Below are 17,442 nucleotides of genomic sequence, written 5' to 3'. Positions count from 1 at the left end.
TTTTTCTGTAACCAGTGCAACTTATTTAAGAACATGTCTTTAGAGCATTTGTAAGTTGGATAAGATGAAGACAGAATATCTTCCCACCTCCTCACTCCCCATGGTTGTTTGTCCAAGTCAATAAAATAATTTTTTTTTAAGTATTTTTGAAATACTATAGAGCAATCAGATTTATTCAGTTAGAATTCAGGATAAATGTGAAGGCACCTAAGGATTTCTTTCGCTAATTCCTTTGCGAAGCAGGTGAATCCAAATGCTGCTTTTATAAAACGTTTGTCTCCATGTCATTAAAGTCCACATGTCCTGTGTCTTTGGGGCATTTAGTGAAAAGGTTCATTTACTGAGCCGAGTGTCTGTTGACCATCCAGTACATCCCTGTCTAGTTTCAAACATGGATCGCTGAAAGACTGTTCTTCTTTGCAGATTAAAGAGTTCACCAGTAAACCGTTAAGCAGTGTCAGTGAACCCAAAGGTAAGTGGACCAGGATCCCAGTGCTGAAGGCAAGGTGGGCCATCCTAACCGTGCGCTGAACGTTGGTGAATGTGGGACTGAGACGGTTCATGGGTGCTAAGATGATGTTCCTCTAGTTATTTTGACTTGGGAGCTCTGTTACCACAACCCAGAGAGTTGAAGAATTTCAAATACCTAATCTGTCATCAAATGGTCTCCTGTCCTTTTTATCAGAGTATTGTTATGCACATAATACATGCTCAGTAACTGTACCCCTGGATGAATGTGCAGTTAGATGACTTAGGATTAAAAGCGCAGAGTCCAGAGGCAGGCTGGGTTCAGCTCCCATCTCTTTGTAGCTTTGTGAGCCTCTGCCCCAGTTTACTCAGCTCAGAAGCTGGAATATTAGTAGTATTTACATCATAGACTTGTTATGAGGATTAAATGGGAAAACATGTAAAGAGCACTTGTTAAATACTCATCAGTATTGGCTATTGTTATTGATAGTAAACTCTTAATTAGCCTAAAGTGCTGTGGAGGCTTGATGTTCAATTCTGTGTTATGGTCTGCTGGGGTTGAGGGTTTGCTCTAAGCATAGTGGGGGGATATACAGCCTACTGAAAATAGTAATGATAGCCACCCATCTCCACAACATTCAGGAACTGGTCTAGAAGTGGGACTGGGAGTCAGAAGTACAGAGTCTCCCATCCTAGCATCAAGCTTGCCTTCTGCCTGATTGCCTTCTGAGTGGTCCCAGTCTTGGTTCCCATCTGTCTCAGATAGTAGGGCATCTTTTGTCTACTTGAGGGATGCCAACTGGGAATTGGTACTGGGTGTATGGGTTGCATTTCCTCCCTGTTTCTGGGGTCATGAGAAATGCAGGCATGTCTTGGAAATATTGCAGGTTCAGTTGCAGACCACTGCAATACAACCAGTAATCACAATACAGTGAGTCACACAATTTTTTTTGATTTTCCAGTGTATATGAGTTATGCTTATACTATACCATAGTCTATTAAGTGTACAATAGCATTATGTCTAAAAAATGCACATATACTGTATTGCTAAAATGCTGTCACCTGACAACGCAGTGTTGCCACAAACCTTCAGTTTGTAAAAGTGCAATATCTTCAAAGTACAATAAAGTGCAGTAAAATGAGATTGACCTATATGTTCACCTAGACACTTGCTTTCCTTGTTTCAAGGTCAAGTTTTGGAAAGGGTGGCTGTAACTTCTCTTGGAATAGTTACAGTTCAGATAATTAGGAAAACCTGAATAATTAGAATAAATATTTGAAAAATAATTTTAGGAAAAAGTTAACTTTTAAGGGATTTATGTTAAGCATCTTTGTCGTAACAAGTCGCTACATGTTGGTACATTTCATGTATTGTATTTTGGGGGAAAATATTAGGATGTGCACTAGCGAAATATAACCCATAGCTTGTGGGTTTTGTTATTAATTTATCTTTTTTTATTTCAGGGAATCTTTTAACCTGGCAAACTTTTGAATCTAAGCCAACTGCCCCAACTGTACCAAGTAAGTTTCTATAATAGGCTCAGGGTTCTAAAGATAGTTTTAAAGTGCTTAAACCCATATATAACTTCTACTTATTCTTTTTAGAGATGATTCTTGGAACATCAGTGTGTCTGGAGATTACATAACGATCTATTTTGATTCCTGGCCTTGACCTGGTTCTAAAACCCACTATAATAAATGTCCGTGTGATTTTGTGGTGGTTTTGGTTAGCCATACCTATTACCTTAACAGTTTGCCTAATAAAAGAATGGCTAAAAATTCCTTGGCATCACCCCAGGGCGTGCTCTGGGTTTCCCAAGGCAAAGCACTGTGACGATGTGACTGTGTGTCGTGACCACCACATTTTGGCATCTCTGAGACCCCGTGCTGCAGGGTTTGACCCAAGGCCCCTGGGTCAGTCACTCACAAAGTCACAGCACCGCAGTCTTCCAGAGCTGTCAGGATTTGGCTAGAATCCAAAAAGACATAATCTGTACAGTTGAGAAATGGATGGATTGTCTTCTTAATATTAGTTGAAATATTTTTGTTCCATTCAGGAAAGCATGTGAACAGGATCTGAATACTAAGGGAGGGCCTGCCCCGAGGCCGGGCACGGAATGCCATGCATGTGGGCCCAGGACTTGTAATGATGAAAGGACACTGATGAGCATGTTTGGGAACTGGGCACAATTGACTAGAAAGCACTGATGGTTTTAAATGCTCAACTGCTTCTTGAGGCCTGTTGATGTTGGTCCTGGAAGCTGAAGAGGTTGAGAGATGCTGAGGAGGAGAGGGCAATTGAAGCACCAAGGGTAGAGCTAAGGAGAGAACAGAAGCATTTCAGAGAAGTATGGAAAAATTACAAGACGTTCAATTACTGTTTATATTTTAATTATACTTAGCACAATATTGGAACAGTCGTGCTAAGTTGCTTTAGTTGTGTCTGACTCTTGGCGGCCCCATGGATTGTAGCCCGCCAGGTTCCTCTGTCTATGGGATTTCCCAGGCAAGAATACTGGAGTGGGTTGCCATGCCCTCCTACAGGGGATCTTCCTGACCCAGGGATTGCACCTGCACCTCTTAGTCTCCTGTATTAGCAGGTGGGTTCTTCACCACTAACACCACCTGGGAAGCCCATTGAAACAATAACATGTTCCAATAAAACTTTATTTACAAAAACAGGCAGGTGTTGGTGTGTCTTATAGACTGTAGTTTGTCAAACCTGGATCTAGCTTAGCAAGCTGCAGATAGGTTCGAAGGCCATATTTCCAGAATCGGTAGCAGTTTACCCATAGTTAGAAGTTGAACACTTTCACACAAGCCATTGTAAAGATGAAATTTTATGCCTACAGGGGTAGCTGGGGCTTGTGATCAGTATTTCTTAGATAGGATTAGAATTAAAGATCTGTTTTTAATAAGCTGTGGAAAGAGTCATAAAAACAAATAGTTGAGAGAGGAACCTCAGATAGAAATTTCAGTATTAGAAGAAAGGCTGTGGAATCTAATTTTCTGAGATATTTTGATGTAAAGAGTGTTCAGTCTTACTTGAATCAGGTATACTCTTCTAAAGGCTCTAGCTGAATTAATGCCTTTAAAAGGTGTCTTTCAGCCCAGTGATTGGGGTAGTCTTATAAATTGGTTTATTGTACATGAATATTCATAACAGCATTATTCTTAATAGTCAAAAAGTGGAAAAAGCCCTAATGACCATCAGCTAATGAACAGATAAATAAAATGTGGTCTATCTACAAAATGGAATGTTATTTGGCCATAAAAATACACGCTAATGCTGACACATGCTTCAACATGGATGAAACATGAAAACATGATGCTAAGTTAAAAATGGGCCAAAGAACTAAATAGACATTTCTCCAAAGAAGACATACGGATGGCTAACAAACACATGAAAAGATGCTCAACATCACTCATTATCAGAGAAATGCAAATCAAAACCACAATGAGGTACCACTTCACACCAGTCAGAATGGCTGCAATCCAAAAATCTGCAAGCAATAAATGCTGGAGAGGGTGTGGAGAAAAGGGAACCCTCCTACACTGTTGGTGGGAATGCAAACTAGTACAGCCACTATGGAGAACAGTGTGGAGATTCCTTAAAAAATTGCAAATAGAACTACCTTATGACCCAGCAATCCCACTGCTGGGCATACACACCGAGGAAACCAGAATTGAAAGAGACACATGTACCCCAGTGTTCATCGCAGCACTGTTTATAATAGCCAGGACATGGAAACAACCTAGATGTCCATCAGCAGATGAATGGATAAGAAAGCAGTGGTACATATACACAATGGAGTATTACTCAGCTGTTAAAAAGAATTCATTTGAATCAGTTCTGATGAGATGGATGAAACTGGAGCCGATTATACAGAGTGAAGTAAGCCAGAAAGAAAAACACCAATACAGTATACTAACACATATATATGGAATTTAGAAAGATGGCAATGACGACCCTGTATGCAAGACAGGAAAAAAGACACAGCTGTGTATAACGGACTTTTGGACTCAGAGGGAGAGGGAGAGGGTGGGATGATTTTGGAGAATGGCATTCTATCATGTATACTATCATGTAAGAATTGAATCGCCAGTCTATGTCTGACGCGGGATACAGCATGCTTGGGGCTGGTGCATGGGGATGACCCACAGAGATGTTATGGGGAGGGAGGTGGGAGGGGGGTTCATGTTTGGGAACGCATGTAAGAATTAAAGATTTTAAAATTAAAAAAAAAAAAAAAAGTAAGCGGACTACAGAAGGTCACATAACAAATTATAGGATTCCATTTATAAGTAAAGACCAGAATAGGCAAATCCATAGAGATAGAAAGTAGATCCTTGGTTGCCCGGACCTGCAGGGAGGGAGAGATGGGGCTAATAGAGATGGGTATTTGGGGAGGTGTACATGTAATGAGTATGTTCAAAAACTTGAGAGTGGGTATGATTGTACACCTCTGTGTCTGTATTAAAACCCACTGACTTGTATATTTGAAAAGGGTGGATTGTATTTCAAATTGTTATAAATTTGGTTTAGGTTAGTTGGTGCTGTCTTTGTCATTTGAAACATTTGTTCTCTCATGATCTGTATATTAATATACCTTGACTAATTTGATAAACAGTTTATCCTCATGTTCAGATGTTGATGCTGTAGATACAGGACCCTGTAATTACATTTTTATGCTTTTTCAGTGAATGCCCCAGCCCCCCAGACACTGGATGCGAAGTCGAGTCTAACAATGGCACATGGTAAGTTTCAGCAAAGTCTCAGCGTTTTATATACAGTTTCCACCTGAGTTAGATAACTTATTAACTGAAAAGTTCTTCTGTGGGGATTATTTGTGCAAACAAAACATTTTGATGAATGCAAAACAGTTAATAAAACTGCAGTCTTCCTATGTAATGTTACTATGAACTAGTCAAACCTACCAGTCATAAAGTAGAAAATGTCTCTATTGCTGGGCTCACAAGTAGAGATTTTTAACTCTGAGTAGTTCTTGGAGCATTTGTGATTTTTGGTGGAAAGTAGTAGGTATCGGGTAAGAGGGTGACTTTCCTACTAGACCAGCCAACCAGCACATGCCACAGGGCATACGTGATTGTTTGTATAACTTTCAATGTGGCAGCTAGTCACCTTTTTTAAGCAAACAGTTTCAGGGATTGGTTGAGAAAATCTAGAAAAGACATGTGATGGAAACCAAAGGAAAAAGTAGGAACCCCTGGATGAAATTGCTGCCAGGATCCAAGTCTTGGACCAGGTCACAGGGTAATAATTGTTATTAACATGATCCAGTAGACAGGGTGAATATTTATAAACATATTTTTATACAACTAAGGTGCTAGCAGTTTTTATGGTATGTTTTCGATATATTGTTTTCCTGTGGTCTGCTGTGTGTTAAATGAATTAAAGTGGGAGGGGGAACCATCTTTTTCCTGTCTTACCTACAGATGTTTCTGGAATCTAATGATTACTTCATTCGACTTCTCTATTTAGCCTTTTACTTTGGACTTAAATCCATGGCCAGTTGAGTTGGACTTTTTGTCTTCAGAAATATTGTGGTTCATGTATGATGGCCTTTTGTAATTCTCTTTACTCACTGACTGATTGATGAAGTGTTTACTGCCCCTGATTTTTTTCCCTAAGATCATTTCAGGGGGATTGGTTCCCTTGGGCATGCGTTTATAATACATAATGCATAAATTCTTCACATATTGGATGTTATTATTTTCAAGTGTTTAGAACATGTAGGGTTTTTTTTTCCCTTTGAACCAGTAACAGAGATAAATATATGAATATATTCAATATGAATTATATATGAATATATTCAATATGAATTATATATGAATATATGAGGAAATCATTTCTAACAATTATTGTCTATTCATATTATTTATGTCAGGTTAATATCTCTCTGTTGCCTCCTTTTTTAGGGTTGATTTTTATAAGGCATTGTTGGCTATTTCTTTTTATACGTCAACATGTGTTTTAGTTTCTTTTGTTTCCCCTTTGTTATTGCTAGCCTCCTATCTGACATTATATGAGGGCTGTGTTTTCGTTGTTTTATATTTTTGGTGCCCGAGCAGGGACACGTACGGTAGGCATGGAATGCTATCTGGGGCTGATTCCAAGGTCCCAACAAGTCTGATGTTTCAGAGCATCGTGTTCCGTGTGGATCCTGCCCTGCCCAGGCTGGGGCTGCATGAATTAGCCATGCTCCCTTGCTGGCATCTGCTGTGATTGAAATGCTCATTTTAAATGCCAGCCTGGCATGAGGCCCAGAGCCCTTGGATTGGGATCAAAGCTGATTTGTGAGCATCTCAATGGTTAGGAGTGAGGAGCCGGCTTGGCGGGGGCCCACTGCCCCCGCCCCCAGCTGTGGCAGCTTCCCCAGGTGCTGGGGAGGGGCAGGGGGTTGGAGGGGATAGGGAGGGTTGGTCATGGATTGCACAACATTAATTAGTCCAGCTTCCTTTCTGTCTTTCCTTTTGTTCCATCATAAACCTTGATGAGGTCCTTTATCATGAAAAATCTCATGATTACTCACCACCTGAGGTTGGGTTCCCCGAGACACAGGCTTCAGGGTGGAGGTTTGTAGGTGAGATTTGGGCACTGCTTTCAGATGGCACCCGTGAGAGAAGCAGGGTTGGGCATTAAAGGGACGTTGATCCCAGAGGCAGCTGCAATAGAGGTCTCAGCTGGTCTGACTGGGAGTTTTAGAGGTGGGAGGGGCATTGTGGAGTTGTCCAGAGTCGAGGTGAACAGTTACAAGATATGCATTGCCCTAGGGAGAGGGGTACTGGCTGCTCCTTTCTGCTGAGATAGGCAAAAATTAGCAGCAAAAGGTGGCAGGAGAGCACTGGATGTGAATTATTGGTGCCGATGAACTCGTTGACAGAGTGGGGATTGTGCAGAAGAAATTGGAGGGATGCTGGTTGAGGTTGCTTATGGCAACCACTGAGTGATGTGGTTTGGGTCGTTCTTGCGGCATTTCATAGCTGCTGAATGTTCAGAGACTGAGCATGGCAGGATTGGAGAGCTGAGCTGCATGAAGAATTCAAAGAATCTGAGCTGGGAGATCAGTTGGTGATGTTAGACATAGTCTGAGAGATTCCTAGTCTGTCCTTGAATGGTCTCCTCTCCTTTGTGACAGGCTTCCCAGGTGGCTCAGTGGTAGAGAATCTGCCTGCCAAGCTGGAGATGTGGGTTCAGTCCCTGGGTCGGGAAGATCCCCTGGAGAAGGAAATGGCAACCCACTCCAGTATTCTTCCCTGGAGAATCCCATGGACAGAGGAGCTTGGCGGGCTACTGTCCGTGGGGTTGCAAAGAGTCAGACACTACCGAGCAACTAAGCAACAAGAGATTCCTTACCTAGGGATTGGGGTTATGGTGATGAAATGGGAGGGAGTGAACACAACAGCTGTTCTATGGGATTGGTGAAAAGGCTGTGTGAGTGATTGGGGAGCAAAGGCGAGAGAAAGGCCAGAACATGATGAGCTCAGGTACTGGCTGGGTGATGTCTGGAAGACAAACCAAATGGCATCGGTGGAAAGGCATTGGAGCTTCATGGCCAAGAGCCTGGAGTTTGGAAGCAGTCTGGATTCATGATTGAGTCATGAGACTGTGGACTTGGGTTTCCTTGTTTGCCAGATGGGGAGAAGAGTCTTGGCTACTCCACTGGGCTGTGGTCAGGGTGGATGAGGCAAGGCCTTTGGAGCAGAAGTCGCTGAGCATGCACAGGCTAAACATTAGCTTCTAGGGTGGGGCGATCAAGTCCAACAAAGTCAGCCAGTGGAGAAAGGGCTGGGTGAAGAACTGGGGGTTTTTCTTCTGGAGGTAATGGTGGGAGACTGACATAAAGATTTTTCTGGAAGCCTCTGAGCATTTCAACTCTTACCCTGGAGGTCTCAGCTTATAAAGCATGAGGATGGCAGGCCTTCCGTCCCAAATTTGGGATATCAGCCTGCTTTTGGTGCTCTGGGGTCTCGTCAACCTCACTTCCTCAGCCTTTATTATTGTAGGAGCCCAGATTCAGGAATCTGTCCTTCCCCCGCCTTCTGCATCACTGTAAGAAATGTCAGATTTTGGCATTAATCCTGACTCAAGAAAGATAAATCATAGGATTATCCCTATAAGTACATATATTATGATACTGTAAGATTTTATAAAAGTTTTCCTCATAACTTTTATTTTTGTCTTTTTCAGAAATTACAATAAAATATAAACTATGTGACTTAAAAAAATGAAATTAGCTATCCTTTTAAATCTGTTTTCAGCAGTTCAAATTAGGAAAATACTTGTGTAACCTTACTTTTTTGATTTTTAAACTTTTTATTGAAGTATCATTAACATATAACATTATAGTATTTGCAGGTATACAATATAATGATTTGATATTTGTATATGTTGCAAAATAATCACCACGTCTAGTTAACGTCCACCACCACCACCCATAGTTACACATGTATAACTTTAAAATCTTGATGCTGAATAATAAATTCAAAAGCACATTTGTGGTGTTCACCACTTGTGTTACAGGGTTCAAATCACATGCTCCTTTGTGGTGGGGCCATGTTTATGTTTCAGAATTAAAGTGGAATCCTATTTACTGATACACTGTGTGCTGACAGTTCATTTGAAAGTAGTTTAAAATGCATTTCTCCCATATAGTCAGTGTTAGAGATGTTGAGTATATTGCTGAACTAGCTGTAAGAGCCTAGTTATAAACACTTAAACATAGCTATTATATATATGTGTGTGTTTATATATATATTTTTATATGCCTAAAATAGAGTACCATAAATACCCTTTAATAAATTAGAAGACCTTCAAAGTAGGAGGTAGTAAATCTGAGATAATACATGCAAAGCACTTAGGTCTGTGCCTGGAAGCCCAGGGAGTAATTGTTGGCCACTATTACCCTCCCCAGTCACCCACCCTGGGGTCTGGTGGTGGAATGAAATGGCTTCCGTTTGTGGGGGCAGGTGGACAGCTCTCTGTTCAGGCAACCTGTGTCAGCCTCCAGGCTGAAAATGAATGAACCAGGCACCTCCTAAGCCAGACTTTTGGTTGCATTTCCCTCTGTGTCTAATGGCTGACTGCTGTGGTTAGTTAGACCTTCAGCCAAATCCTGCCCTCCTCTTCCCTCTGCTGATAGATGGGGTTTGCTTTATCCATGCTGCCCGAGGTTTTCTTGTGTATGCACGGTGACATTTCCCCAGGAAGTCACCCAGAGACTTCATCTCCCCTGCTCACTCTTCTGGGGTGGGATTGGGAAGAGCCCACCTTCATCTGTCATCTGTTGATGACAGCTTTACCCCGTTGATTCTCTGGGAGCGCGTGAAACGTTGTTTAGGGACACAGAGGTGTATGATGAGAGTGGGTCTAAGTCTTCCTGCTGATCCCAAGAGACCTCTCCTTGCCCTTCTACTATTCTGGTCCTTCCACTCGAAGGCCCTGGGGCTAACAAGAAGTGGGAACCCCAGGGCCCTGGGAATTTTTTATGTTTTTATTTTTGGAAATTGAAATTGTTTCGATAATTTTCTATTTAGCTACCTGATTAAGATATGAGGAAAATATATATATTTTTATATAAGGAAAAATATAGATGCAAGATATAAGGATATAAGATATAAGAAAATGTATATAAGATATAGGGAAATATATATATAGTATATAAGGGAAATATATATGTGTCAAAAATATTTTTAGGGATAAGTGAAGAAGAACTTTTGCAGTTGTGTCCTTGTGCCTTAAAGAAATCATGTCTGGCACTAAGTTGATGAACAAGAAATTTTAACCTAATTATTTAAAAATATAATTTCCTGAGAGTGAAGTTAACAGAAAATATATAGAAAGGGCGGATACTTTGGAAAAGTAACCAGCTTTAACTGACTGCCTTGCCTTAACATTTTTTTCCATTTCAGGCCTGCTATTTCAGGCCTGGTTAAAGTACAGTGGAACGATGTCTTTCAAAATTGTTTGAAAGGAACTGACTTTACTTTGCTGTTGTCCTGTCTGTACTATTCTTATTTTTCCTCATTAATAGAGCAGGCATTCTCATCGCACATACTGGAACCCATAGAAGAACTTTCCGAGGAAGAAAAAGGTAACAATGAGCTTGATCAGGGTTTATACCTGCATCAATCACATTTAGATGCTAAAACCCAAGCTTTGAAAGTACTTGAGTTTTATCGTAGGGTATCAAAATTAGGAAGGCATTTATGTTTGGATTACATTTCCAATCTGTCTGTAGTATTCTGGCATCCTGTTCCCATAATGTGCTGTTATAGTTCCGCCCTGCCTTACTGTTTTTTTAGCATATGAGTAAGAAATTTTCTATGTCAGGGAACTTGAAAAAAAAAATTTAAGCCACATGTCAGTGCCAAGATTTTCTGATCAGGTGAAAAATTGACACAGTTGTGTGCCAGATTATATAAAAATATTAATACACAATAGGCATTTCTCATACCCTGAATCTACCAAATGAATAAGTAAAGTGCCCATTTCAAAAATTGTTTTTAATAGCAAGGAAGGCATAATGTCTAAGCTCTGAATGTGGAATATTTACATCCAGAATATCTCAATGGCAGAATCTGAGAGCTGTTACAGTTTGGGGGAGTTAATTAAAGTTATTACTGCTTCCTCATTTTATTTGGCAGTAATAATAAAAATTATTTCCTATCAACTAATTTTTAAAGTTTGTGAATGTTTATTTACATTATTAATAGTATTTTCGAATGACTTAGAGATCCTAAAACAATTATATTTGGATCAGTTTATCATAATTTTCTCCTTAGTAATGCTTTACCATATTTTACTTCTTTCAGTTAGTTCAGTTCAGTTCAGTTGCTCAGTCGTGTCTGACTCTTTGCGACCCCATGAATTGCAGCACGTCAGGCCTCCCTGTCCATCACCAACTCCCGGAGTTCGCTCAAACTCACATCCATCGAGTTGGTGATGCCATCTAGCCATCTCATCCTCGGTCGTCCCCTTCTCCTCCTGCCCCCAATCCCTCCCAGCATCAGAGTCTTTTCCAATGAGTCAATTCTTCTCATGAGGTGGCCAGACTACTGGAGTTTCAGCTTTAGCATCATTCCTTCCAAAGAAATCCCAGGGCTGATCTCCTTCAGAATGGACTGGTTGGATCTCCTTGCAGTCCAAGGGACTCTCAAGAGTCTTCTCCAACACCACAGTTCAAAAGCATCAATTCTTAAATTGTTAATATTTATATGGGCTGTGGTTGTATCATTTTTGTTAGGAAGAAAAGTAAAATTATACATTCTAACATGTAAATTCTTAATGTTATAACTTCTGTGTTCTCTAGACTTGTCCCAATTTTTTTTTTTTTTGTATAGGATTGAGAAGGGACTAAATCAAGCATATCTGTAACATCTGCATGATATTTTTTCTCATTTTACTTGCATGTAACGTGCTTGCTTTTTCATAAGTATCATTTAATGATGTCCAGAACACAAGATCCCTTATTCTTGGAAGAATTCCAATGAAAATGTCAGGAGGTTCATAGATAGGGTCCAAAATTTTGAAACTAGTGTCTCCAATTACATAGCTCGTACTGTTTAAAATGAGTCAGCTAGGTTCCGAGAGGACTCCTGGTTTGTCCATCATCACCATTTCAGTTCTAGGTTTCACCCGCTGCACATTCTGCCTTCTACTTCAGACAATGTAAGGTTTGCGTTGCTGATGGCAAACACCATCATTGGCTGTTGCCACATTTAGGGAGCCGAGTTGGGAAACTCACCTTTGCCACCCACCATGTGTTCAGACACAGCTCTGGTGGAGATGGGTGAGTGCTGAGGACCACTGGGATCAACCAAGTCCCAGCGCACTGTTATAGAAACCAGTGACTGCATCTTTCTAGTGCCTCCGTGGAGCCAGCCGGCTAGCAGCAGACTAATTGCCATCAATAAATTCCTCTGCTTGTACTAACATTTGCAGACAAATGCCTGTGCAGCTGAATTTTGGCAGTGATTTGCAAAAACACTACAGCTTTTTACCAAGAATTAACTCATCCTTTGAGGCAGACTTGATCTCACTTCCGTTGGATGGTAGAATGTGAGGGCCAGGAGGGATCTCAGGAGTTATTTTATTTTTCAGAAACCTGGAACACAAGGGGATTAGGAGCTTGCTCCAGGTCATTGAGTTTAATTAGTGACAGTGGCTGGGACTAACGTCCAGGTTTTCTGTTTTCCATGGTTTAATGCAAATGACAAAGTGATGGAAGAAGGCAAACAGGTCCAGCCTTTGCAGGACTGGCTGGGTGGCCTTTGGGGAATTCTCTACCTCTCTGGTTTTAGAGTCCTGTGAATAATGAGGAAATTGAGTACTAGACAATCAAGTCGCTTCCAACTCAGAAATTCTGTTGTGTATTGCTTTTTGTTTTGTTTAACTGCTTGCTTTGCACTACAATTATTTGCTTACCATGAATGGTATGGTGTGTTAATGAGTCTGATATAACTGATTACATGTATGGGCTATTATGCGTTAGCCTGGCCATCTGCTTGGGCATGCTTTATGTTTTTTAATTAGAGGAAATGCAGATTTCTAGAATAGTTTGTCTTGATCTTGGTGAAACAATATGTGCTTTACCTAAAATCTTCAGTTCTCATCGTCTTTCAAGTCATTCATTTCACCTTTACAGAAAAGGTTTATCTTTATTATCTTTTCCTATCTATTCTACCTTCTTTCTCTCTCTTCTGTCTTGCCAGCCCCAGGCTCATAAGACTTCTTTGTATAAAAGTTTTTCTAATTATTCACAAATGACTTTCCAAAGTGAGCACCCACTTATGAAGGAATTTAAGGACAGAGGGAAATCTTCCATCATTCGGGAGAACTTAGGCATCAAAATGAACTTGTCGTCAGGGCTGAAGGTGAACTTGGACCAGCCAGCAAATGAATTGAGTTACCTCTATCAACGGCCTTGCAACTCTTCTAGACTGTGGCCAGTCTGTTCCGGGTGTCGCTTGACCCCTGCTTGTGGCCCCATGTCCCGGAGCCTCTCTTCAGACTGTGCTTCTGTGTTGTTTTTTTGTATCTGAGATGCTGGCCAAAGAATTATCTCTGCCTACCTGAGACAGGAGGTGCATCTATTTCAATAGTAGCTCTATGACTTCCAGGCTGTCTCTTGGTACTTCTTTTTGCTTTCAGCCCTGGACAGTTGCAGACTTGATGGCCAACCAGCAGCCAAAGTCAGCGGCAGCCATGTCTGCAGCTAAGCCCTCTAGGTTTTGATGGACTCAGTTCCTAGGGCAGAAGTTCTTTTTTTTTTTTTTTGTAGTTTCAGAATATTGGGAAAACAGCAGCATAAATGCTGAGAATATAAAATTTAAGATTACATCTGACTTTTATCCATATAGACTCATATAAAATTTCATAATTTTGATTTAGCGAGCCATGGTAGCAAAGTGTAGAAAAGCATCATCATGCAGGTTTTTCCCTCCTACTTAATGGACCAACAATAATGTGGCTAATTTTGCCTGAAATTTGTTAACAATGGACAGAAATATTCTTTACTGTTGGAATTGAACTAGTGTTTAGAAAGCATCTTAACCAAAAGGCATGTTGTTAAGATATTCTGCAAATCCACGTGCCATGGGAACCTAGAAATCCCATCTGCTGAGGCCAGTGAGACCTTGAAAGAGCGGAGTCTCTGTGGGGACCTGCAGCCCCAGACCTGGGCAGTGGAATTTGGTGCCACTTTCTTTGGGTGAAATGCTTTTGTTAGGAGAACAGGCTTCAAAGTGACAATAGTACCATCATCACCTTCTCCAGATCTGCCTATGGTGTTCACTAAGGGTCTGAACTGCCCAGCACTGAGGCTGTCTCCTAAGCCTTCATTTTCCTTTGACACAAGCACTCGGTTGTTCAAGGTCATATAGTCCTGCCCCTTTCTCCAAACCTTCTTAAACTAGACATTTTTTTCTAGAAGGAAATAAAAGGAATAAGGAAGGACACATTAAGAGACTCTGTCCTGTTATTTTTTGCTTCAAACTTTAGGTTGTTTTAAGCAAAATATACTTTTCTCAAGACTTTTGTTAATTTCTTTTACATTTTGGTAAGTATTTTGAGAGAGATCATAATCTTTACATTTTGAAATTTTATGTGAACTTAACATCCACTAAATTTATTACATAAAACTTAATTATTTAAAAGAAATAAGGCTTTTTCTTCACTAGATGAAACCTGAATTCTAACTGGATTTAGGAGAGATGATTTCTTTAGGAAGCAGTAAAAATAATTTTAGGATAAAATGTTAAACTTTTAAATATCTCTAGAGACTTATTTCTCACATTACTTATCTGGCTATAATTTGGTTGAGTAATCAAGAAAAAGTCTTTGAAGATCCTGAAGTTTTGAAGCAGGCTTAAGATAATTTTAAAAGCTATAATACTTAAGGATTATATATTATGCTGAATGACTGAAATAGTCAAAGACTTGAAAACATTATAAATGCTTGCTTGCTGTTTAGAAGTTGTATTTTGCCATTTTCTGCTTAGAGGTTTGATACATTTGTTTAATTCCTTTTTACACATTATAAAAACCTTATTTTAGGAAGAGAAAATGAACAGAAATTAAATGACAACAAGATACATATAAGGAAAACTTTGAAGAATAACCCTTCCCTCACTAAGGAAATAAGAACCGTCTTGGAGCAGAGTTTGGTGGAGAAACTGGAAACCTTGGGAATTAATGCAGTAAGTTCACTCACTTTGGAAATATTTACTGGTTTAGTTTTATTTTGTTTTCTAAATAATTAATGATCAGAGAAGAGGAGGTAGCATGTCAGTTCTGTTACATTTGGAGACCAGAGCCTAATGTAACATGATTCATTAAACACTTTGCTGGCATTCACCGTGAGCCTGACACCTTTCAGAGAGCTTTCCCAGTGTTAACTTATTTAAATGTAGAGATTGATCTCTGAGGTAAGTCAGTTCATCTGCATTTTGCAGAGGTGAAGTCACTGATGCAGGTCACACGTTAGTGATGAAGGAGCCAGGATTTGCCTCTAGGCAGTTGCGGAGCTGCTTACATTCTAATTAGCTCCAACCTATGTCTATTACAAAATCAGCAGCACTTATTAAATGAATGGGTGAATGAATTATATTTCATGGTGTTGCCAGATTGAATGGTTGCATACATAAAATACAAAACCTGAATTGAACAACTTGAATTTATATATTCCTGTTTCTGCGTATGAGTATACATATTACATGTGCATGTGTGAATGTGCAATGCAAAAGTATGCATACCTGTGTGGGTGGTTTATGCAGTTGTGTGCACATGGACATGTGTGCATTGTGTACATGCATGCATGCATGTTTATGTGTGCAGATGCACATGCTGTGTTTGTGTATGTTGATCTGTGTGTATATATTGTGTGTTCATGTGTGCATAGGTGCATGAATCTGTATGCATACATGTATATATGTGTATCTACACATGTGCATACATTTGTGTGTATCTGAATGTATGTGTGTATACAAAGATGTGAATTTACAGATTTGTATGTATGTGGGGTGTGTGTGCATGATCTGTAACTACCATCCAGGTTAAGAAATCCATCATTTCCAATATCCTAGCAGACTCTGTTTGGCTTTCCTAAGTCGATATTGCTCCGTACTCCCCAACCAGAGGCAGTGGCTATTCAGATTTAGTTTCATTTGTTCTTAAACCTCATATGAGTGGAATCCTACACCATGTAGTATTTGTGTCATTTGTTTTGCTTATGATTTTTTCTTTAAGATTCATTCATATTATTTCATTTCACAGTAGTTTGTACTGTAACATTGTGTTGTATAAATACACTACATTTTATCTGTTCTCCTGTTGAGGGCCATTTGGATTTCCAGTTTGGGGCTTTTTGGCTTTACATTCTTGTACTGTCTTTTGGTGGACATGGACATTCCTTTCTCTTGGATGTATATCTAGAATTGAAATTTCTAAGACTATACATGTTTAGTTTTAGTAGGTGTAGCCAAATAACTTTGCAAAGTATAAACATTGACAATATCCCTATGAGTGTGTGAGAGCTCCTGTTGCAGCTGCGTATGGTTTTGGGGTTATATGTTTCATTTGGGACATTTACTTTTATCCTATGAGTATAAAAACACCCTTTTTAAAAATAGAATGTATAGGTTTTTGTTTACTTTTTTGTCTATCTGGGCTTTAACAATTAAGTTTGGGAGCACTGAGTTGGAGATCTAAACTTATTTCCAGTTGGACTAGTTGTTTCAATATCTTTTGTTGAATAACCCACCCTTTCTTTGTTTGAAAAAGCAGTTTTATCATAAAGGACATCTTTACATACATTTGGATTTATTTTTGGACGTTCAATAATTTTACCCTTTCAATTTTTTGGCATTTGTTTGCTAACACCATACTGGTTTAATTTTAGTCACTTTGTCCTGTATTTTAGTATCTGTTACAGGCCATGCCTTTTTATTAGTCTTATTTCAAAAATTTCTTGGCAGTTCTTTCGTATTTTGTTTTCCAGTGAACTTTAGAAACAGCTGCTGCAGTTCCAAAATAATCCCTGCTGGGATTCTGATTGGAATTGCTTTAAATGTCGTGTATTATTTAGGAAGAACTGACATTTGTACAGAATTGTGTCTTTGCATCCAGCATCAGGGTATAGGAAGACAGGCGCTGAACTCCTGCTCACACAAACAGGTGGTAGATCCATAATGATTATAGGATGTGAAATGAAGGAAAAGTAGAAGGGATTGAATAATTGAGGTCAGAGAAACTGCTTGGAGGTGGCAGTCGATCTGATGATGGAGATTTCTGCCCTGGGCAGCTGGATGGGTGGTGGGGGCCACTTCCTGGAATGAGGAAGACTGAGGGAAAGGTGAGGGAGGAGATGGGAGTGTTTGTGTGTGACACTGATATCGAATACATGAATAAATCACTTTTTAACTGGTTTTCTTAGAACCTTTCAAATCCTGAAG

At 39.8% G+C, this 17,442-nt stretch overlaps 1 protein-coding gene across 1 annotated transcript in view; it reads left to right on the top strand.

Moving 5' to 3' along the window:
- DZIP1 (DAZ interacting zinc finger protein 1) overlaps window positions 1-17,442 on the top strand; it is a 49,521-nt gene that overhangs the window by 21,721 nt on the left and 10,358 nt on the right. Inside the window, exons 10-14 of the mRNA XM_068984501.1 lie at window positions 424-472; window positions 1,933-1,989; window positions 5,170-5,226; window positions 10,524-10,583; window positions 15,047-15,189. Coding sequence (XP_068840602.1) covers window positions 424-472; window positions 1,933-1,989; window positions 5,170-5,226; window positions 10,524-10,583; window positions 15,047-15,189 — 366 coding nt within the window. The remainder of the gene's footprint in view (window positions 1-423; window positions 473-1,932; window positions 1,990-5,169; window positions 5,227-10,523; window positions 10,584-15,046; window positions 15,190-17,442) is intronic.

This window comes from Capricornis sumatraensis, chromosome 12 (assembly GCF_032405125.1).
Source record: "Capricornis sumatraensis isolate serow.1 chromosome 12, serow.2, whole genome shotgun sequence".
Taxonomy (NCBI): Eukaryota; Metazoa; Chordata; class Mammalia; order Artiodactyla; family Bovidae; genus Capricornis; species Capricornis sumatraensis.
This window is presented reverse-complemented; position numbering and strand designations above follow the sequence as displayed.